Source organism: Fopius arisanus, unplaced genomic scaffold, assembly GCF_000806365.1.
Source record: "Fopius arisanus strain USDA-PBARC FA_bdor unplaced genomic scaffold, ASM80636v1 scaffold00005, whole genome shotgun sequence".
Classification (NCBI taxonomy): Eukaryota; Metazoa; Arthropoda; class Insecta; order Hymenoptera; family Braconidae; genus Fopius; species Fopius arisanus.
Genome location: NW_011887744.1, coordinates 1,991,060 through 2,013,704, shown reverse-complemented (window position 1 = coordinate 2,013,704; position 22,645 = coordinate 1,991,060). Strand labels below are relative to the sequence as shown.

The window sequence follows — 22,645 nt, the reverse complement described above, 5'->3', positions numbered from 1 at the left end:
TTGGCCTTGCCATTAGTTCACCTGATTAAACAACACCCGGCTTGAAATATATAAACAGGTATCCGCGTATCTGTCGATTTTCCAGATGACAAAAATTATTTAATTCACTGAACCATAAATACGCAGTGTACGAAGAAACATTTTCTTGAATGGAAAGCGGCATTGGTCAAGCAGTCAAAAGTAATGATCTGGATTTCAATGATTCAGTTAGGAGTAAATAGGAAACGTATTTAATATGAATAGAACAAAAGCATTGATTGAGAAAATTTTAATGGCACTTCACTCGTATGTTTATTTACAGATTTTCAACCATGAGTAGATATCTGCTATATACAACTATATAATCACCCCAAAATTTACCATCCATCATATTTGAAAAAAAAAATCATTTTCAAAAATTACATACAAAAGAAAAATTCCAAATTGTCATTTTCACGTTTCACTTCAATTATTTACACTTTCCAATATACACTTGAATTTCGAATGATCGTAATTTCAACATCTTATCAATTACATTTTTAGAGTCTTAAACCTTCACTTTGTTTATACTCACTTTTTGCTTTATTAGAAAATGCCCATATATCTTAATGTAGGAAAATGTTACTTTAATGGTCGTATTCCCTCAAAGATTTGTCGTTGAATTATCGCATATCAAAGATAAGTACCAATTAAAAGAATTCAGTCGATCGGATCATAAGTGAACCGCAAAAAAGGTGGAATACGAATATAGGAAGTAAGAGTGCAATTAAAAGTACGCAATATCGTTGAAAGAGTAACGGTAATACCCAATGGTAAATTCGGAGAGAAAGATCAATTTCGTTGATCGAGTGTTCTCCCACCGTTTTCGAAAACAAATAACACTTTATCTCACGTCATCAGTTGTCGAAGGACTCTTCGTATGTCCTCGTTTTTTGAAGAATGCTCTTTGTAATCATAAGTTGTTTAGTGATTGCTTTCTCCACATTCTTTTTATTTTTGTTCGATGCTGACAGGTGTTTAAATGTATCCTCCAGGGCTCTCTTCGTCTTCATTAATCGTCGCTTCAGCGCTTCGTTTTCCTGCTTTAAGGCTTCTACTTCGTCTAGACCTGTAGATCATTTAATCATTTCACTACGACAATTTCAATGAATCAGTAGCAAAGAGAACCTCTTGCTACGAAATAATTCAACGATTAAATGAACAGCAGTTCAATTACAGAAAAAAATAATCCTTCATCGTAAATTAATCGAATAGTTCATAAATCTGGTTTATATTGATTTAAACTGTTGTATCATTTGAGTGTTGATTTTTATAAACGAGAAAATATTGACAGGTTTTATTTCGGTTACTTTGCCAAGCACTTGCTCAGTACGTTAAAAATCTTCAAATGATTCAATTATTTCCTTTTCATTAATTATAAAAATGGGTAGAGAAGTGGTTAAGAAGATACAGATGAGGCGAAAAAATGTGAAATAAAAATCTCTACCACTTCATTACCAAATTCATTTTCGATGAACATGACAGATGATTTTAATGGCAATGATTGTCTCCAAAAAATGATGATTTTAATTAATCCATACATATGAATAAATACATGTCAGAGTATTTTTAATGAAAATGAGTCACGAATTTTGATTGTGATGCATATCAATAGTTAAATAGGTAAATAAATTGCATTCCAGTGACAATCGAGTGCCAAAAAGCGAATAAAACTCAACTGTTTGAGATACATACTATAATTATGCCCACCTATAAATTATAAACAGAATAAATTAATTACAAAATTTTCCACAATTCACCTAGAAACACCAAAAGATGACGAGAATCCATAAAAAATAGAAAAATTACCTTCAAGGTGTAGCGGGCTTTCCCTGTCTAGGTCCCGCAGCCCTCGATTGTTGTTGCAGTGCTCCTCGTCGCTCAATAGATTTGTCATGGATTCCGTAATTTTTAATGTGTCTTTTAGGGGTCTTGTCGTGGATACTGCTGCATCACTCTCTATACCGAGATCTGGAGAACAACTGGACTTACTGCGACCAGTTGATGGTGGATAGTTCACGGGATGCCAGTACTGAGATCCATTATAATGAAATACTTGTAGCAGATCATCACATGTCTGCTTGAGAGTGCCATCCGCCGGAATGGAAGAAATTCCACTAGAGCTGGGGGCAGAATCACTAGTCTCGCAAACCACTACCTGCCTTCTGAGCTCTTTATTGGCTGCCTCTAACTCCTGCAGCCTGCCTCTCTGAGAGTCGTTGATGAGGTTCAGCTCTGCCACTTCCTTTTCGAATTTTTCCTTCAGATCCTTGAGACCAGCCTCAAACCTCCCCTCAGCCTTCCTGATCTCTTGCTCAAGCCGCAACTTATCGTTCGTCAATTTGGTGTTTTCCACGAGGACCTGACTCTGCGAAAGGGTGAGCCTGTCGAGTTCTTTATTCAGCATGACAACGTTGTCCCTCACCCCCTCGTTGTCCTCCTCCAGCTTCTTCACTCTCATTCTCAATCCCTCGTTCTCCCTATTCAATCCAACCATCATCTCAGCATTCTTCCTCTCGTTACTCTCCTTGTAGTGAATATCCATCGTCATGTTCTCAACATCCGTGATTTTCTTCTCCAGCTGGACCTTCCTCACGCAGTTCTGCTTGCTATCCTTCTTGATCAAACCCTCCTGCATCTTCCTGTCGATAGAGCCCTGCAGTTTGTCGCAGAAGCTCTGACACTTCTCCAACTTCAGGATAATAGGCTTTAATTTCTCGTCAATGTCACTCATCGGGGACCTCCTCATTAGGTCGTTCCTGAGCTCCATCAGCTCAGAGTATAAAGAATTATTCGTCTCCTTGAGCTCCTGGAGATGATAAGCCCAGTCAATCTCATTGAGATCATTCTGATACGTCTTGTGATAAGGAATATAATCCACTGAGTCCTCAGAGTCACTGAAATTCTTCGAGTACTTGGAGTATCTAACTCGGTTCGAGTACTTTTCAGGTATCTCCTGGAGGCCAATTCTCGCCAGGGAAACACTCCTGTCGGGCTCTGAAAATGCCTCAGAGTCTGATTTCTCGTCCATCACGTTTGATCGACTTCGCTTGAAGTCCCTACATGTGCAGAGATCCTCCAGGGTAAGCTCCCTCTTTGAAAATGAATTGACACCCTCCAGAGCGTGCACAAAGTCTTCAGAGAGAATCCTCGACCCCACCAGCACGTCCAGAACCATTTTCTTGTATTCATCATTGATCGAGTAGTTTGAGCTTTTCAGCATCTCCTTCATGAATTTCACGAGAGATTTCAGGTGCCCTCGTAGCAGCTCACAGTATTCCTTGGATTTTTCAGACTCGAAGCCATTGGATTCGTCACTCTCGATGTCGGTTTTCGAAATTAATTTCAACCATTTCAGGTACTCGACTTCCTTTTCGAGGTCGTTCTTCTGAATCGACAGCTGTTGGACATGGTCTGCGAGGTTTTTTATGTCCGGGAGTGACTGGTCCCTGCAGTTCAGATACACCAGATCCTCTGAGAACTTGACTTCAATGCCTACATCGTTCAGCTCCTTCAGGAGGAGATCTAGGTGAGAGTTTATCGAGTCCTGATGGGACTCTGACTTGTTTCGAGTTCTCTCATGTGACTGATTTGTCATGTGATTGTGCAATTTTGCAATCTCTTTGTTCTTGGACCACAATTCGGTGTTCACCAGCTTCTGGAGATTCTGGGTCTTTATCTGGAGGTCCCGGGAGAGTTGGTCGATCTTTTGATTCTTCTCCTCGATCTCTTTCGTCTTGGAAAGCAGCTCTTGCTCAATTTCGGGGGTAGGCACTGGTGCAAGCGAGCTTGAGGTGATGTGCTTGATCTCGTTTTCTTTGTCGACGAGCTCTCGTTTGATCTCGTCACGCTCCAATTCCAGGCACTCAATTCTTCGTTGTTTATCAGCTATCTGATCACGCAGCTCCTAGAAGAGTTTATTGATTAGGAGTGGTTGGGATAATGGGTTTCAATGCTGTTATGTTTAACGAGGTGATCGAGGTAGGGAGATGAAGCTGCGGAATGATTTTATTACCAGGTATTTTTAGACGGATGGTCTAAGGACACGTGTCGATTTTTTGTGGTAATCGATGGGTTAAATACCTCAGTTTTTTTTTAACATTAAGTACTCAGGGCTAAGGAACTGTTTTCTAAACCAAATAATTTCCAGAATAATTTCCAGAACTTCAGTTATTATTATTTATGAAATATAATAGAGAATACGTTTTATATGGTGGAGTAATATTATTTTCATGGGAAATAGCGAAATGGAAAATTAATTAATTGCACTAATTTTTTAATTGCAGAATTAAAAAGATTGAAGTATCAGGGTTGATTCGTCTTTGGAAGTTTCTACTTGAAAGTTCGAATAAAAGGGGATAAATAAAGTGTAAGAGAGACTTTAAGAATTTTTTAATATTTGCGTACAAATAGTATTTTTTTTTACCTCTGACTCATCGTGTATTTGTTTCTCAAGTCGATTCTTCTCGGCTTTGATCATATCAATTTCGCCTCTGAGGTCGTTTATCTTGATTTCCATTTCCTCGAAACGCTGCTGAAGTACATAAAAACAAACAAAATATCTACTGTCAATAAAACTCGACAACAACAAATCAAGAGATCGAGATATTGAATAATTAGATTTTATTGTAATTTCGATTGTGCCAGGTTACAGAATAGCATGAGAATTACACAATGATTTGATGCGAGGTTTATTCAGATATTGAGGGAGGAATTTATTTGTTCTTTGCCCATCGTCTCGGAGACACTAGTGTGACAACAACAGGCTCCTAAAAAATAAATGTGCAGTCACTCGTTTCATCTACCAATAATCCCATGAATCCACATCGTCATATTTCTGCATGATTTATTTTCATTTGAAATTGTGCAATAATTCGCTGCGAGTGTTTAGGGGCCCAAGGAGAGACAATTATTTGAATACCGAAATACATCTTTTGTCATTGAAGAATTTCGAAAGCACCGCGTCACTCGTACCTACCTCCATTCGCAGTGATAGACACAAACAGGAGAGCATTATTCACAAAATTACTTCAACAAAGAACAACAATATTCAATGAGTAATAATGCCCTATCGATATCCCTATCCCATCAAATAAATCAATTTCGCCTTTTTTATTCAGTCATAAAAAAGAGGAGACGTAAAAATAGTCTCCAGAAAAAATCCAGATTATTCGAGCTCAACTCAATTTCTTCAACTATTTTGTCTCAAAATAACGAAGAACAAGTCATTTCTTCTGGTTAATTGACTCATTATCATCGATAACTGACGATTTAAAAAAGCCAGTGAAAAATGGATAGTTCTCAAATATTTGATGGGACAAGTGTGAAAGTGCACGACACAGAGTAAACTGGGCAGAATGAATATTCGTAAGGTCTGAGCCGCTGTGGAACGTTTCATGCTCCCCACCTATTATTAGCATTTCGAGTAAAGGCATCCTCAACACCCCAATTCTCACATGTTGAACCTCTCTTATTTTATCCAAATGACGACCAGGAAATTGATAAATAAAACAACCAAGGGTTAAAATATTGAATTGATCTGTTTTCGCAGTTGATTTCTCTGTGTTTTTTTTAGAATCAACGTATGTCTTAAAACGGAGTGCCTAACAATTCATCATGAGTGTCCATTAATTGTAAATTTAATTTCAGTAGATCGTTACAAAAAAAAGCAGTAAAAAATAATGGAAGTCTTAATGGAAGCACCGATGAGTAGAAGCTATCATGCAGTGTTGTCAAAGCAAAGAGGAAGAAGAGGAAGAGTTATTCTGAAAATAAAGAGAAAAAATAACGGCTTTCAGCACTGGTGGACCAAGGGAAACGTCACATTCATTAATTTTACAATGTTTAATTTAATCAAATGAAGATTACAACATGAATCGTCTAGTTTATAAGTGATCAGTTGTCTTATGGATCTAGAGGCAATTAGTTTCGTATTTTTAGGATGACGTATGAGAGAGTTAATGTCATGAGGGTAATGATAGTGCTGTTCCTCCTCGAAAAAAAGAGAAAGCATTTGCTAGTGTACCGACCTGACTCGATGACTTCTTCTCCAGACGATCTTCATCCATATCTGGGGTCAAATTCCGCTTCACCGATGACAGCTGGGCATTTCTTTTGGTTTTCGAATCAGTTTCTCGGAGTTTACTGGACTCTTGTTTTAGCTCTTCGATCTTTTTCTCTTTTTTCGTTAATTTTTGCTCAAGCCGACTCTGACGAGCCATGAATTCCTGGATTGCAAGCAAGGCTTTTGTATGGTCTGCCTTGACTTTTTTTAAGTCCCGTTGGGTTGCTTCCGCTGTCTCTTGTACATTGCACAGCTTTAACATAAGCTGCTTCTTCGTTTCTTCTTGATCTCTCAACTTGCGATCTCTTTCCTCCAGTTCCTGGGAATATTTCAGGCGTAATTAATTTTTTTACGACAGATTGTCCAATCGTTTCGAAAACTGTTCTCGCTGATCGAATTAAACTCCTTACTTTTCATAATAATAATCCCAAATAGATATATCAATGTATCAAACACTCAAAGATTTTTAATGAATGCAGAAATAGAAGATCAACCTCGATATGCCACACAGCGGTCCCCTCATTGATAAAAAAACTTATTTTTCATTTCATTTCACTTTATGAGATATTCTTATCCCGAGACGACACAATCTCTGTGAAACTTTCCCCTTGACCTTAATATTCCATCATTGACGACAATTCTCATTTTTTCAAATTAGCAACTTTAACTTTAAATCGAAATTATATGATGAAATAAAATTTTGGTCAGATCCTTCTTTATAAAACAATTTGATAGCTGCAAAGGTTTTCTTAACAAGTAGTATAAGAAGCTGAAATAAAAGACGCAAAAAACCAACCTTCACCAACTCCTTAATATCCTTCTCATCGCCAGAATGACTCTGCAAGGGGCCCCTGGATCTGCAGTCCCAATCAAACGGACTGGTGCATTTACTTGGACTGACGATACCAGACGCTTGTCCAGACCTCTGACCCGACCTTATCCCCGGCGAATCATCGTAAGTGATTGGACTGGTGGGTGGTGACATTCTCCTCACAAGACTGTTCTCAGACTGATTCAACAGGGCTCGATGCTTATTATTGAGTTCCGTGAGTGCATCGTCTCGACACTTGACAGAGACTCTTAACTGATCTATCTGCTTCTTCCTCTTCTCTGCGACCTCAGCGAGCTCATCGCAGGCTCGACACTTCTCCTCCAACATAGATATCTTCTCTCTGATCAGCCTGTCCTTCTCTGCCAACTCATTCCTCAATTGTTGAGCAGCACTCTCCCGTCTGAGAGCATCCTCTTCAAGCTCCTTGATCCTCGTTCTCAGCTCCTCGATGTCACTGTCACGCGAAGATGTCAACTTCTCTCGATTCTTCACTTCCGTTTCCAGACGAGCTCTCAGGGTATCCCTCTCGGTCTCCAACTCTTGTGCCCACGATCTCTCATCCTCCAGACTCGCTGATAATTGCTTCACTTCGGCTTCTAGACTCTCCACGAACTCCTCCATCTGGATCAGCTTCTCCTTGTTCTCCAGGGCTGCTTCTGGAGTGATACCGAAGGCCTCTTTGTAGTACATCGAAGGCTCCAGCAGTTTCTCCTTGTACTCTGATAACTCTGCAATTAAATAATTCGAGGAATTCATTTCCATTTCGCGGAATTCAAGAGATTCGGAAATGATATAGTGAAACGAAATGAGTAAATTCAATTCTGCTTTATTTTTTTTTGAAAATATCTTCGCGACTAAGAGAGCTAGTGAATCTTTCTTAATCCTGGAGATATTTGCGAGAAAATCAGCGAAGGGGTAAATCGGTTCATCTTGATGTTCCACATCAATGCAGAAATGTTTTTATGATTTGATTCATTCAAATGCTCTATTCACTTTAAATTGATTAAGTGACTATTTTACCTTGTTCCAGGTCTTCTATTCTTTGCCGCTCAGCATCTAGGGACTGCTGGTATTGAATTTGATTTCGAGCTGCTGCCTCTTTCTGCTCTTCATGCAGCTGGAACGCTTTGGCGGCTTGGCTAAGAAGTTCCTGCTTCTCAATCAGATCTTTCTTCAGGGATTCAAGTTCAACCTACATGAGTGGACAAATCAATTAAAGTGGCTTCTTTTTTTACCATTTTTTTCGAACAGCAATTTTTATTTTAACATCAATAAAACATTTTGCAATTAAAAAAGACAAGATCATCTGATTTTTTATTGTGAAACCATAGGTTGTCATGACGAAGGCAAAACGATTTAATGAATCTTGCTCACGTAAATTCATATTTCCGTTAATAAAATGCACTTTCTCCAGATGAATATTTTATTTGAGTGCAAAATAGTAAAATTTATTGGTAAAAAAGAATTCTGAAGAAATATTAATTTAGAGTAAAAAGAATTCCTGTAACGATTTAAACTTACGTTCAGCTCAATATTCTTTTTAATGGTATTCTCATCTGCTGAACTGATCCCCATCTTTTCCTCGAGAAAGTAAACACGTAACTTGAGATTGAAATTTTCTTTCTGTAATATTCCCAGTTGATCTTCATAATCCTTGATGGTTCTGCCAGCGTGACCCGAGGCAGTCCCATTGGGAACTTTTCCCGGTGATCTCGGATTTGTGCCTGAACCGAAAAAAAAATAATAATTAATGTATTTTCAGGGATGAAGAGGAAGGGTGAAGTTTCTGTCGTCTGTAACCTCGGAAATTCGACATTTGTCCAAATGTCAGGTTTAATTGGTTTAAGACTACATTGCAGGGTAGGCGGATGGTGAAAATAGGGAATAATGACTGGACACTTGAGATTCACGTCGCGAGCATCGCGGGGAGATTGGATGATTATATTAATTGACACGATTGTACTTTATCCATGTTAAATTGTCATCAATTCACGCGCGTTTGGCACGGACAAAGGACATACTTCAGATTAAATCAGGAGTCAAGCTATGGGTGCAAAGCAAAATTGAATAATATTTTTTAGATATTAAAAAATCGCATCATTAATTGTATAACATTCTCCCATTTTCAACACCAAAAAATTGGCTTAATGTTTTTAATGTTATTAATCTCCATCAAGAAATTCCTTCAATAATGGAGATTTTTCAATTATGTATTTAATTCGTTCGAAATATTATTTATTATTCATTAATTATTCATCCAGAAAAAAATTTTCTGGACCGATTATATGCTGATTTTATTAAATTCATAGAGATTTTATTATTTAATAATCTAGAACTAAATTGAAATAATTAATTTTAAGATCAATCGTTAATGATTCTATGGGAATGATCACGACATGAAGAGACTTTTTTTATATTTTCGACAAAAGCTCATGTTCCCGGTACTGACGTAAATTGGGGAAATCGTCTTCCCCAGCTATTTTATCGCCGAAATCGCACACAAATTCTGATGAGGATGGTGCACAATTTCAGAATGTTCTTCCGCATTCTCCTCACGAGCACTTCAAAGGCATACGTCAAATAAAATCATCAATGAAGCGGCGCCAGGAGATAAGATCACAACTAGAATTATAAATTCCTTTATAAATTTCAACCTAAAAACAAGAGGAACTGGAAAAATTTTAATTTCCTGTGACAGTTGTCCCCCAATTTTTAAACTCTCGATCTACACTATCTCATCATGAAGTCTGAAATATTTGCGACGTAATCTGACTGGAGTATAGAATCGTTTAGAGCGATAGTACTGAGGAAATTATATAGAAATCTCGGGTAATTTCTTTGTAATTCACATTTAGACTTGTTATCATAGAGTTCTAATTGGTGACCCGATTCGCTGTCTTGCGGGTCTATTTCAAGCTTGAACATTCATCTAGCCACCTGTTAGGAGAGAAATTAATCACCGGGTCGATGGCAATCGTCAATGCGTCTCCCTACGTGTGATACTCATGACTGCTCACGTGCCAACTTCGTAGTGATCATCAAAAACTAGCCGAGCCGTCCCGACGAATGCACTTTTTCACCCTTTTGGCCAAGTACCAAAGACAATTGCAGCCTGTGCGACCTATTATTATTCCTCTTGTTTTTCACGACGTACTCACATTTTCTTTCTATTTCCTTCATACGAAACTTCGCATCACTCTCTTTCTGATCCTTCGGTGTCAATTCGAAAGTTCACGACTCTTTTGGCACATAAACCGAAGCCAATGGAGTTCATTTTATTTCATTGACATAAATAAAGGACATCAAAACTAATTGAACTTAACGATAACAAATTGTCTGATTGAAATTTTTGAATATTTTTAAAAAATATAATCATTTAATTTTTATTTTAAAGTTCATCATTTATAAAGAAGACAAATCCGGGATTATCTAAACATCAATGAGCTTTTTCGGTGAGTCTCTAGGTGAACAGAAACTCTAAAAACAATTTAGGTAACCGTTCCCATAAAATTTCACTATAATCTACGATGGTGTGATTTAAATGATGAAAAAACAAGCTTTACCAAACATGACTTCTACTTTATTCGGTTTATCTTCACCGGCCGATTCTTCGCTGACAGTCGAAGATTCAGCTCTAGATTTACTACATCCCATAACACGTGGAGCTTTCTCTTCCAGTTACTCCTCATCTCTCATCACCCTAGCACAAAGACTCTCTTTAGATATTCCAATCGAGCAATTTTCCACCCTTTTCTTGCTTCCAATGGTCGTTAAGAGACCATCTTCAGCTGACAGAATAGCACTGCCACCGAATGGCAACTGGCCTCACTCAGCCAAAAGTCGAAAACATCCAATCGTCATGTACATAGCTAGCAGTTTAAAATTAATGTTCAACTATATTTCGAGGAGACGCAGTTTGCAGTCGTAACCAGAGTATGAAGTCCATTTTTTTATATCCACACAAGCCGAAACCGATGGATCCCACCCTGGATGCATAATTCAAAGTAAACGCATCGAAAAGGAATTAATGAAAAATTTCATGTTTTTTCAGTGAAAGATGTGAATCAACATTTTTATTAAAAATTTCGGATTCCAAATTCCATTCGAAAAATATTATTGTATTTTCTTCTCGACTCTGAAATATTTACCGAAAAATTGACATAAAATTCATGTAGTCAATTCGTTTGTTAAACTGATGAACATAGAGGGCATATTCTTATTTAAATTAATTTAGGAGCAATTAAAATGAATTTAAATAAGTTGGTGGTCTCGAAAAAAATCAATTACTAATTGCTAAACCCTTGATCTATATATTGTTTAATATGTATATTCAAAAAATATGTTTCAAGTCTATTTAAGAGGAATTATTTAGGCGCCAGGAATTGACGTAGGGTGAGACTGCATAGGAATGGAGAAATTGAAACAAGAGGATAGAAAATAGGGGTGAAATTTCAGAGAGGAGTGTGATGGGGCATTGGTGACTCACTGGAGTGGAGTTCCGATGGCTTTCAGTTGCAGTTTTAAGCATCTGGCCCCCCTAGTCTATCAAATCCGAGACTCGGGCATGTCTGGGGGCTCGACAGTATTTATAGATGACACATTTAGCACGAGAATCGGTCGAACTCTCTTTACTTCAAACCCATCCATTTCTCTCTCTCCCTCGTCCATCCATTTATTTCTCATCGGTGATTATACGCCCGGAGGTAAACATTTTCCGTTGACGATTTTTTTCTTGAGAATATGGAACAACCGGTTGGAGGTGTTTGGGAAGAGACGAGAGATGGGATGCGCTAGAAATAAATTGGAGTGAAGAGTACACGCCTACATCCAGTGTTTGGGGGACGTTCAAAGACGGGAAAATACTAACTGCGGATTTCCTGTAACCTGAGACATGCTTGGGGACAACTACAGCATGCTCGGAGTATTATTAGAATTTTTTACATTTTTACGTGCTCTTTCTGGCTTGATTACTTTTTTTGTTTTACACCGCAATTCAGAGCTGGAATGTAAAAAATCTAACTCCACGCGAGATCTTTGGTATTTAGAAATTCATCTCGGGAATCAATGCCGAACATAAAATGTGTCGTCACATGACTCGATAAGTAATTTTAATTAAGAAAAAAAGGAAAAAATAATAGAGAATAATTTTTAATGCAGCCATGAAGTTCATAAAAAATATCTGAAGGACTCCATCGATCGGATTATCCAACCCATTGATTACACCATCACTTTGGCAGACTGGTGATCAGGTCCGAAGTGCGAAGAATATATATCGGGGATATAGCCTCTTTGGCAAATAATAAAGCTTGAGAGGTGTCGTTTTCTGAGAAGGATGTCACTGAAGGTCCGACACACGGCGCCTAGTGCAAATACCTCAGGTCTACCGATTTGGGGTCGAACAATCAGGTGTCTTTACCTCGGATCTTCACTTCACTCGATAAAAAAAACCCGAAGCACTGACTCAAGGTCACCTCAATCATATATTTCATTAGCTTCAAACAATATTAGAGTGATCATTCAATTATTTATTTAAATGATATTGAAATAAATCTTCAAGTCTTCAATGCAGTAATTTTGAATGATGATATAATTTTAATCATGATTCACTTTCTTTCTTTGGTTGTCTACATTTTATTTGGAAATTTTTCGAGATTGACAAGTTGCATGAATTTTTATTAATTAATCTCGTAGTACTTCTGTTGTAAAAAGTAGAAGTCATCGTCGTGGGCGCGTGAGGCTCGAATGAACTCTTGGCTTGATATTATTTTCGTCGAGCCAAAAATGAAAAGTCACCAAAAGGAACGGAAGATGAAGTGAGAGTTGTCCCCTGTGTCGTGAGTAGAAACAACCGATTTCCCAGAATTTTATGTGCCATTTCGAGCTTCTACTCGAGATGCGTAACTTGACAAGGCGTCCAAGAGTCTCGCGAATCTCCAGGCGAAAGTCAACTGATTAATCGTATGGTTAAGTGAAAGAGCAGCTAAATAGGAATTTTCCGAAAACTGGATTATTAGTCAAGCTCAACGAAGGAGGGGAGCGAATCATTGGAAAGAGAAAATAGAATGTAGGGGAAAACGGACACCCATTGAGAATTTTTCCCTTTAAATTTTTACCAGTTTTCTATGCTTAAACAAGGATCAATAGATAAATAAAAAAAACGGTTAATAATAATGTCCATCGTCGAATGGGTCTGAAATTTCCAAATCCATGGAAGATCTCATTGAAATTAATATTCAATTCTTAAAAATGGGGTTCAATATTCGTGCTGTTCTCGAAACACCAATAATTATCCATGAAAAATTGAATTGCATCGAATTTTCAAGATGAACAATTTTTTGGATAGTTCTCCAAACTCTTTCTCCAGGTGTCCACTTGCAAGAAAATTACTACGAAAAAAAAATTGATGTAACTCCCCGAGGAAATTTCAAACTGAACGATCAATCATCTCTTGTAACTGCCCCAAGTCCCTCGACTTAATTAAACGAAATTATCGAAATGGTTCTCCATCATTTAAATTGGAAGAGCAGACACGGTTGGCTGCCATTGCAATTACACAGACAATAAGACATAAGTGTCTCCATTGTCTCATACCATGTGATACCCTCGACCCTCAGTCAATATCTCGAGCATCGATAGATCGGAGCTATCGAGGTCGACATTAAAGAACAATAATGAGTAACCGGAAGATCATCCACTTCTTATCGATAAATGAACCACCAGGTAATGCCCCGACATCTGGGGTGCGCCTGGGACCCGCATCCGGTTTTCGTTTTCTCGAGGACCACTATTTTATCTTGAGTATCGATTGTTCGCCGGTTGTAAAGATCAATTGAGCGTTGATTTTTTATTATTATTTAATTTAATGAGCGTATTTACCACTGCCCAGGTACGTCGTCTGGTTCATCGTGATGTCTTGTAAAGGCGGCATGTGAGTACTGTAACAAAATAAAAAGATCATCATTATTAAAGATAAATTTTTCATTGACCAATCGACTGAATTCACTTCTGGGAATTGCCATTCAAATTTCAGTACTTTCTCACAAAAATTCAAATTTAAGACAGTCTTCAAAATTAATAGTCAACCACTCATAAAATTTCTTTTCGTTCCATTTCTTTCTATTTTCATCTATTTTCTAAGCATCCAGTAGATCTACCTAAATATTCCCATAACACACGCTAATGACAAATAAATTTTTTTGTAATTATTAAATAGATTTGATATGAGATTTTTTTTTTCGTGTAAGCACATGCAAGGATAAAACATTTCTGACAAATCGAATACTAAAAAGGAATCAATATTTGCCATTTGGTTCATAATTTTTTATTTATGGGTAAACAGTACTTTACTTTCAGCACTCGATATTATTCTCTTTGGAGACATGACCGATTCGCTCCACTCCGTTGACATTGAAGTCAACTAGACAAAAAGACAACTCTTGGTAATTTCCTCAAAGGTCGCTGCGTAAATTTTGTGAATGGGGCAATGGCCTCCCCTCGAAAAAAAAAACGAACGCCCGTCTAAAGATCTATTCTCGAACGGTGCTAAGAAAATTGACTGGGGAATTCTCTCTTTTTTTCCACTTCTCCCAGTGATTAACACATTCTCCAATTTCCATGATTTCCTGAGTTACTACACCGGAAAAAATGTTATTTTCCAAATACCCGATTACTTGGCAGAAGTATTCAATTTCATTTTTATTCATTTCAGCATTTTTTCAGTTGAGTAATTTTTGAAAACACTTTACTCCACAAAATCATCATCATTCTGATTATAATCTTAATTAATTGACTGATTATTGATTTTCAAAAATCCCTCCACGGTGAAGAATGAAATAATTATTATTAATTATGGCATAATAATGACTGTTGGTGAAACAAATATATTTATATATAATGATAAATACTATTTTGATAAGTCCCTTGACTTTCTGAGGCCCGACGCATCACTCCCCTTCAATTAAAGATTTAATTATCGCTGAGGTGTTGCGTACGTAATTATTAAAGCTCAGCAATGCAGGATGGGGTAATAAGTCAAGAGTCATCGCAATAAGGAAATGTAAGTGACTTTCCAGTAAGATCTAATATAGATCTCGCCGAAATCCTCCGAGTTACCATGAATTCTCCCTAGTTAAATGTGAAATGGATAATTTGTGGAGGCCTCTGATTTCACAGACCCACAGATGCGTTAATCGTTTCGTTTCAGCTAATTTTCACTGGTTTATTTGCATTTTAAGCGTCGCCATGCATGACAGATTGACTTTTTTTTCTGTCCATTTGATACCTGACAAGTTCGTTCGGGTATTGACGTAAGGAGCAAAATAGTCTCGAATCATAAATTTCTCTGCTTTGATTGTTTCATAGATCTTTTGTCAATATTTAGGGGAAAAAGAGGGCAGAGTTAATGAGTTTGCAAAACGTCATTGGTGATTGGATATCACATTGCTTAAGTTTCTGGGATATATAAAGGGACGAGATCTGCTGTTTAGACACTACATTTTGCGCCTTTCCCGTGGGCTCAACTAGCAGAATGTATCTCAAGGTACGAAAAATTTGTTATTTTCATTATGAAGTCTATTTATTTATCTCGCACTAATATTTCCGGGAGAAAAAATTTTTATGAGGCGATTTCACAAAAAAGTATGGAATAAACAGAAATTTTTATGTGCGTTGTCCGTATTTTCCTGTAAATATAAATAAAAATTTCGTTTCCAAAAACGTAAAACTGATTTTTTTTAAGGGAATCAGAGTTTCACGAGAATTCCAATAATTTATAATTTTTTAAATTTCATATAATTCATTTAAACTAGAAAATTTCACGAACAGAAGTTTAGATTTATGGAAATTTAAATAAATGGATGAATTTCCTTCCTTCTAAGTGAAAAAGTCTTGCATATTTTTTTCAAAATCAAATTCAATTGTGAACTGTCAATGGAATTCCTGATTTCTCTGATTGTACTTTGATGAATACTATGTCACTCGAAAATCCTGAAAGGTTGAGAGAAAACTGACGCATAATTATGCGATTTACAGGCGGTAGGACTTTTAGTGTTGGCGATAGTAATCAAGGAAGGGACATGCGCCGGTCATAAGGGGTATTCCTTTCAACATCATCATGGTCCTGTGACGGGACACGACCAGAAGGTTACGTGGACTGATAAACATGGACACCATCACCATGATTACGTAGCTGAACCCCATTACAAATATTCTTACGGAGTCCAGGATCATCACACTCATGATATGCATGGCCAGAAAGAGCATGGAGATGGTGAGTAAAATTTCAAATACCAAAAAAATTCTACGGGAATCCCCAAGCATTAAAAGTCGGATAATTCCGGAAAAACGAGGAATTTTCGGAGAATAATTCAAAGAAAATGTCCAGCTTTCCCGGATTTTTCCATGACGTTATGAATTTTCAATGAAAAAAAAAGTAAAAATTCATTGAAAGACTTGTTTAAAATTTCCGAGGCTCTCACCGAACATTTTTAATAGTGTAACTAATTAAAGCATTGGGCTAATTTATTTAATAGATCATGGCGTCGTTGGAGAATATTCTGTGCACGAACCCGGTGGCAACGTGAGGACAGTGAAATATTTCTCAGACCACAACGGATTCCACGCTGAAGTCCACAACAGCCATGGCTGGATTCACCACTACTGAGTCACCCCATAATTCAACAAATGTTCACAAGTCATTCATTCAATAATCTGTCACTCCCGTTTTATCTCTGATTCAACTGAATAATAACCACTGATTCAACCAAAAAATTGCGAAATTTGTCATCGGGAAGTTGTATCTTATCGGAGGGGATAGGAGGGGACTGAATGCATTTATCAATCGGTTGGAGTTTACTTTGCGTATTTGTCGAGAAAGATATAAATCATCGGAAATAGATCGTGAACAATGCACGGATAAACCACCCATGTACACCGCGTTGTTTATCTTCGGGAAAATAAAGGGTTTGGATGCAAGTGTTTACAGAATTTCCCCGATTCTCGCCAATTGAAAATACAATCCCAACTCTGAAGAGCAAAACTGATTTAAAATCTCAACGAAAGGAATTTCAAAACGCAAACAAAACGAGGAGCGTTTTACAAACTCTTGTGCTCGTTGAAAAAACGAATACGAGACTATAGTCTATTTAAGTTTGATATTCCATAAAATTTCCCTGGCCCTTGACGCTCATTTTCCCGTCCTTGCACTAGAGTTTTATTTTTCGACGAGCGCTTGAGAAGTTTCCTAATTTTCATAAAGTATCAACCGAAAAAACCGGAAATTCGGTTGGGAGAAAATCATTAGGGGAAAAAGAATGGATTTCCCTGTTGATGCTCATGCTTTCCGGCGAAGAGCAACGAAAATAACATCCCACTGGGAGGTGAAGCACGAACTCTTTGATCCTCCCTTCTGAGATAACCAAATGTCACTGATATGTAATTAATCCTAAACATCGTCACTCGCAAGAGAGGAGTCTACAGCTTATTTACTTGGTAATAACAAGTTTATTTTCTTACAACTCGCGCGAATTTTGAGATCAACATCTGCTCCCATGTAAATTTCCATACACGATTATCTTGTACACCTTACGCTGTACTAAATCGTGGAGTTAAGCGTAAATCTAGATCCAGACTTCTGGGAATCTTTGCTTGCGAGTTGAGGAGGGAACCCTGAGAAAAAACGCCGGACGATGATCGCACGGAAATAGATTGGAAGACTAACAGAGATGTTGTGGAGCAGCCCTGAATGATGCTTCGATGAATTCGCAATCAATCGGGGATTAGAGAATATTTTGGAAATTACCAGTCGTTACAAATTTTCCGTGAAAATTGTCACTAAAAGTTTGGAAAATGCCTGACCTTCACGTGACACGTGATATTCTCCCTAAATTTTGCAAGAAGTGGTTCATTCAAAGTCCATGTCATTGAAAAATCCAAATCAAAATTTCAGTTTGATTGTCGATTTCGGGTAAATTTCCACCATCTCGTAGTTTCGCCGAAATAAAAACTATTTTCGTGAATAAAATAGAAAGTGAACTTTGGATTTGAACATGAATTATCGTGGTACAACAGTTGTCTCGAATCCTACGACTTTATTTTGAACTCATCACTTTTTAAAAATTTTATATCGCAAGCGTAATGGAGTCTGATAGACAGGATGAGAGCGCATTGTAGCGAGAATTCTAAATGGTACACAACTGGTTTAATTTACGTGGGTGTCACGAATGATAAAGTTCACGGAACTCGCGCCTTGAAATCAATTACTTCTTGCAGGCAAACAAGAAATTTCCGACGGCATCTAATCATTTTCTTATGAGATGATTTTTATTGGACAGCCACTTCAGGGTGACAGCAAAAAAGGTAAATTCAGATCAGCTGTGAAAACACTCGTTCAGGGCAGTGAAGGAAATTTTTGGTGAAGTTGATGTGAAAAAATATAACATTATTGCATTCTATAATTATTTGAAGACTCCTAAAGTTTCAATGTGGTGCCAACATTTTCCTCTGAGATTGAATGAATTTTTTTCTGAGCTACAAAACGTCATCGACAAAATGTGAGAACGCGATATTATTACCCGTCAATCAAATTGTAAATCCCGAGTTGAAAAACCAATAAATGAATATTATTGCACATGCATAGTTGGAACAATTAATTTTTTTCTGAGCATCAGCATTTTTTTTTTAAATTGTGTCATTTTGTGTAATTTTTTTTGCGTTTCAGGGTTGTAAAGTGTGATTCATCCCCACAAAAGAACAACTGAGGATTCCGAAGGGTCTTATCATTTTTCTCGGAGTGCAAGCGATCTCAGACAAAACAGCTGTGCCCAGTGTAAACAATCTTACTCAGCCCCTTGCTTACGTCACGCCAGTAGGCAATTTAATACTCTAGAAATAAAAGATATGTAATCCGGTATAAATACACGTACACCCGACAATTGAAGTTCTAACTTTGGACACAGAATGTGATACTTGTTCGTGCAATCTCGATTAATAAATAATGAGCGTTGGAATGGATTGAAAAGGTTTCAATTAAATCCTCCGATGGGATGTTATGAAAGTGCCCTTGGACGAGACAACAGTCGGAAGCTGATCAATACTTGTGGTGGAGGGGCCCTGGACCAGTTCTTACCCTCTTCAATAATTCATCCTCGAAATATGAAGAAAAAATAAGGAATTCTCTAGTTTCCCTCAATTCGTCAATACACTTATTAATTTAAAAAAAATGTCTCCCCTTATCGATAGTTTCCGAGATAAATGGATGACTAAGAAAAATGATATTTCAACATTTCAACTAAAATCAGAAAAAAACAGAACTAATTCAATATCGATTAAGAGATGTACGTCCACATAAAAAACAGAATTTCTCGTAAAAACAGAACTAGAGTAAAAAAAACTTGTCCTCTTCATTCCGATCCCCATGATAATTACTGCGACACCCGATGTAGAAACCGTTAATTTTCAACATGCAAAGTTTCCTCAATTAACCGGTTGTTAAACCATTTAAACAATTAGACTCAATATTGCGTAAAATAAGTCATCAACCCTCATTGAGCGCGACGACACGTGGGAGAATCCATCACCCACCGACGTTTTTTTTTTCATAGGTGTAGTAGAACGTGGGTGATGTTTTATATTCTCACGTGTACGTTTGTTCCGTATGCGGGTCAATAGGATGCGATCGAGAGTCGATACTGTTATTATATCCGCGTGGGTAAGCTCAACAATAACAACATCCGATTCTCAACCCAATGAATAAATAACAGCAAGAAATGCAACGCAGAAGAAATTAAACCAAGTCAGAAAACAACTGCGCAGTGCAGACCAGATGATTTTTCAGATACCCACGTTCTGAATGGGCAGCAAACACTAGGCCAACCACTGATTCTACTTGAGGATGGATTATTTTGTCCACCCATGGATTATTTCTACTCAGCCATGAACAAGGGTGGAAACATTCCATTATTTCACCCATTAAACCCTTGAAATTCCCTCAAACCCCTAATTAATCCTCAACGATACAACAATAATAACGGAATCATAATTTTCCCGCGATAATTTAGTGCTCATGTACATCATAAACTTCTTGTCCGTTCTAACGTGCACTTAATTAATAACGAGATTAAAGTCATACTGGAAGTACTTTTTAGCATGACATTGAGCGTGATTCAGCAGAGCTAGTCTCCAACAGCATCACCTCTCGATCATAATTATCCTCAACCATTTGAGATAATCTGATCAACCAACGAATGACTGAACCCCAGATCGAACCGAGTCAACCAACAACAGATAAACTAATTAGTCATGCTCAAACTCACGTTCTGAATGGACTGCAAACGCTGCCCCAACCATTGGTCCGGGTTGGAGATGTTGGACTACTCGGTCCATAGCTGTATCCTCCAAAAAACATTGCTCCGTTATTTTATCCAACAAAGTCTCTAAATCCCTCAAAACAACCCCAAATCAATCCTCAACAGCAGCAACAACAGTGTCACGAGTTTTCCCGCGTAAATATAGTCTTCGTGTATATCATAAACTTCTCTCGGGTTTTAATCTACACTTAATTAATACTGTGATTAAACTTGTACTGGAGCAACTCTTTGGCACGTCATTTGGCGTTAGTCAGAGTCATTCTTAACAAGACCTACAACAATCCTCAACAAATTCAACAATTACACTCCTCCCAATGATCACCAATCACGATTAATCTTCAACTTTTAAAACACCAACTGACTGTTTATCACTCTCCTTACCACTGACATCTACCAGTTCAACTTTTCCACTTGTCCAATGAAAAATAAACCACCCGAATGAACCGTCTTATCACCAACTATGTCACGTAGGTCACAGTCTCCTGACTCTGCTGGACCGATCAATCCGTACGGAGAGATTTTGTGTCACGTGGCTCACTGATATCACCCTCCACAGCTGCGTTTTATCCGTCACAAAGACGTTTTGGTCTGAATAAAACAATGATTACACCATTATCAGTCTTCTCTTGATGATTCGTTTAGCGAAGAACAACTTGCGCTTGACAGACGGTCTCATCTGTTCCATTTTCTCAATTAGCAACGAGATGACTCGAGTTTAAACATCTTTAGCTGAACAACAACCGCATTATACCGATATCATTGATATTTAAATGTACTTCACGTGTACTTTTATTTGTAATAGCTGAATCATCAGCTGGTGCTCCGGTTTACGGACGGTTGTGAACTGAGGCAGAAGCAGCGCGTGGATGTATCCGAGAGCAACTCCGAGGGATGAAACCCAGGAGAGGGGAGAGCAGCGCATGAAATAGCATAAGTGATTCTCAGGGTGAGGGGGGATGTGGGGGTCAGGGGGATGACCAGGGGGACTGCATCGATCAGGGAGACAGTGGCTCTCATTCATTCGCGACCTTTGAACTTCAAACAAATTTCAAATTCGATGGAGTAATCAGTGGAATTGTTTTAATTGAAATTTCTGTTTGGTTTCGATTTTTCGGGGTGGTGGCTCGCTACTAAATATCCGCATTGGTATCGATCGAGCCTCAAGGTCAGGGGTTGCATGATGCTTGAGAAGTTGACGGACGATTGGACGACCAGATTGTGGGACTAAGTGAGAGATCATTATATGGTCATTTTACGAAGTTCGCGGGAGGCCCGCGGTGGGTGGGAGGTGGACAAGGGGGAGGAAACTGACGAGTGACGCGGGTGACCTGTGGCCCCATCCGGGAATTGATAGCGGAAGGAGAAAACAGTGGAGGAATTATTTTCATTAGGAGGTATTACATGGAGGAATTATAATTGATTTTAAATACGACTTTTTTTTCAGGAATTAATGAGGAAATCAGAGTAATTGGAGTGAATGGAGGAAAATTTTGAATTTAAATTTGATAACATTTGGTTTTGAAAGGGCGCATGCCGAAAACGGTGAAATTTCCTTGTCATAACCAAAGTTATAATGCAATTAAAAATTGTAGGGATTTTTCAAAGAACTGAGATATAAATTCCACTCAATTTTTGGAAAACCTAAAATTTAATAAGAATTTTCATAAATAAAAGCTCCATGAGTGTTCATATGCAATTTATTGCAAATATTTTAATTCTAGATAAAATCCTAAATGAATTCTTCTGTAGTGAGGAAAATCTTCTGAGCAATTTTCCATGTTGCATTGTGTTTCCCATAATTTCCTTCATCTTATTCAGAATGTCTCAAAGTTTAAATGTTAGCAATTTGGAATTTCCTGGTGAATTGCCGGAAGGGCCATTCCAGAAACCGCAATAATCACTCCTCCACTTCCTCGAGTAATTTCTTTCCCCATTGACTTTCCCAATTTCATTCTGAGATGTCCCATTCACGTTTATTCATCCAGACGAAATTCCAGGGCGAAACCCAACGACAGAATACACAGAGAACTGACTAATTGGGAATGGGAAATAAATAAAGGGGGAACTGTACCGGTTCCAAAAATATGTTCACCACTTGTGGTTGACGAGGACTTGACGGTTTAACTGGAGTTTCCAACAGTAGCAAAATCCTCTACAGAAAAAATAATATTTGGGTACTCACATGTCGAAGTTTATCGACATCTCAGTGTCGTCTGGGAATTCACGCATCATTATCCTCTCTTCTTAATCCATTCACTCTACTTTTCGTCAATTAAATCAAATTGAGTGGCACAAATACGGGACAAAACGTCTGAACAAAACAAACACAACATTTGGAGGGCCAGGGACAAACCGTCAACTTTTGAA

General features: G+C 37.8%; 2 protein-coding genes across 6 annotated transcripts; one reads left to right on the top strand and one right to left on the bottom strand.

The window, feature by feature from the left end:
• Positions 1 to 253: 253 nt before the first annotated feature.
• On the bottom strand, positions 254 to 22,627 carry cnn (centrosomin). Of its 5 annotated transcripts, none has more exons than XM_011315985.1 (10): positions 22,461 to 22,627; positions 13,791 to 13,849; positions 8,436 to 8,638; positions 7,935 to 8,106; positions 6,879 to 7,642; positions 6,048 to 6,401; positions 4,445 to 4,552; positions 1,828 to 3,925; positions 1,714 to 1,728; positions 254 to 1,087 (listed from the first exon to the last, which is right to left on the bottom strand). In XM_011315985.1, the coding sequence occupies exons 1-10, from the start codon at positions 22,508 to 22,510 to the stop codon at positions 876 to 878; spliced, it is 4,035 nt and encodes a 1,344-aa protein (XP_011314287.1). In that variant the 5' UTR covers positions 22,511 to 22,627; the 3' UTR covers positions 254 to 875. The 5 variants fall into 5 exon arrangements, with proteins under 5 accessions (XP_011314287.1, XP_011314285.1, XP_011314286.1 ...); XM_011315983.1 differs by lacking the exon at positions 22,461 to 22,627 and adding an exon at positions 20,225 to 21,122; XM_011315987.1 differs by lacking the exon at positions 22,461 to 22,627 and adding an exon at positions 20,225 to 21,123 and having other exon boundaries at positions 954 to 1,087; positions 1,698 to 1,728.
• Positions 15,384 to 16,858, top strand: LOC105273509 (cuticle protein 7). Its single transcript, XM_011315989.1, has 3 exons — positions 15,384 to 15,453; positions 15,945 to 16,182; positions 16,445 to 16,858. The coding sequence occupies exons 1-3, from the start codon at positions 15,442 to 15,444 to the stop codon at positions 16,573 to 16,575; spliced, it is 381 nt and encodes a 126-aa protein (XP_011314291.1). The 5' UTR covers positions 15,384 to 15,441; the 3' UTR covers positions 16,576 to 16,858.
• Positions 22,628 to 22,645: the final 18 nt, after the last annotated feature.

Excerpts from the sequence above, each read along its gene's own strand:
- LOC105273509 (XM_011315989.1), top strand. Across the intron at positions 16,183-16,444 it reads CCAGAAAGAGCATGGAGATG|ATCATGGCGTCGTTGGAGAA; the intron begins GTGAGTAAAATT and ends TTTATTTAATAG.
- cnn (XM_011315983.1), bottom strand. The coding sequence starts at position 20,316 with ATGTTTTTTGGAGGATACAGCTATGGACCGAGTAGTCCAACATCTCCA. Across the intron at positions 8,639-13,790 it reads GACGACGTACCTGGGCAGTG|GCACAAATCCGAGATCACCG; the intron begins GTAAATACGCTC and ends TTTTCGGTTCAG. Across the intron at positions 4,553-6,047 it reads AGAAGAAGTCATCGAGTCAG|CAGCGTTTCGAGGAAATGGA; the intron begins GTCGGTACACTA and ends TATGTACTTCAG.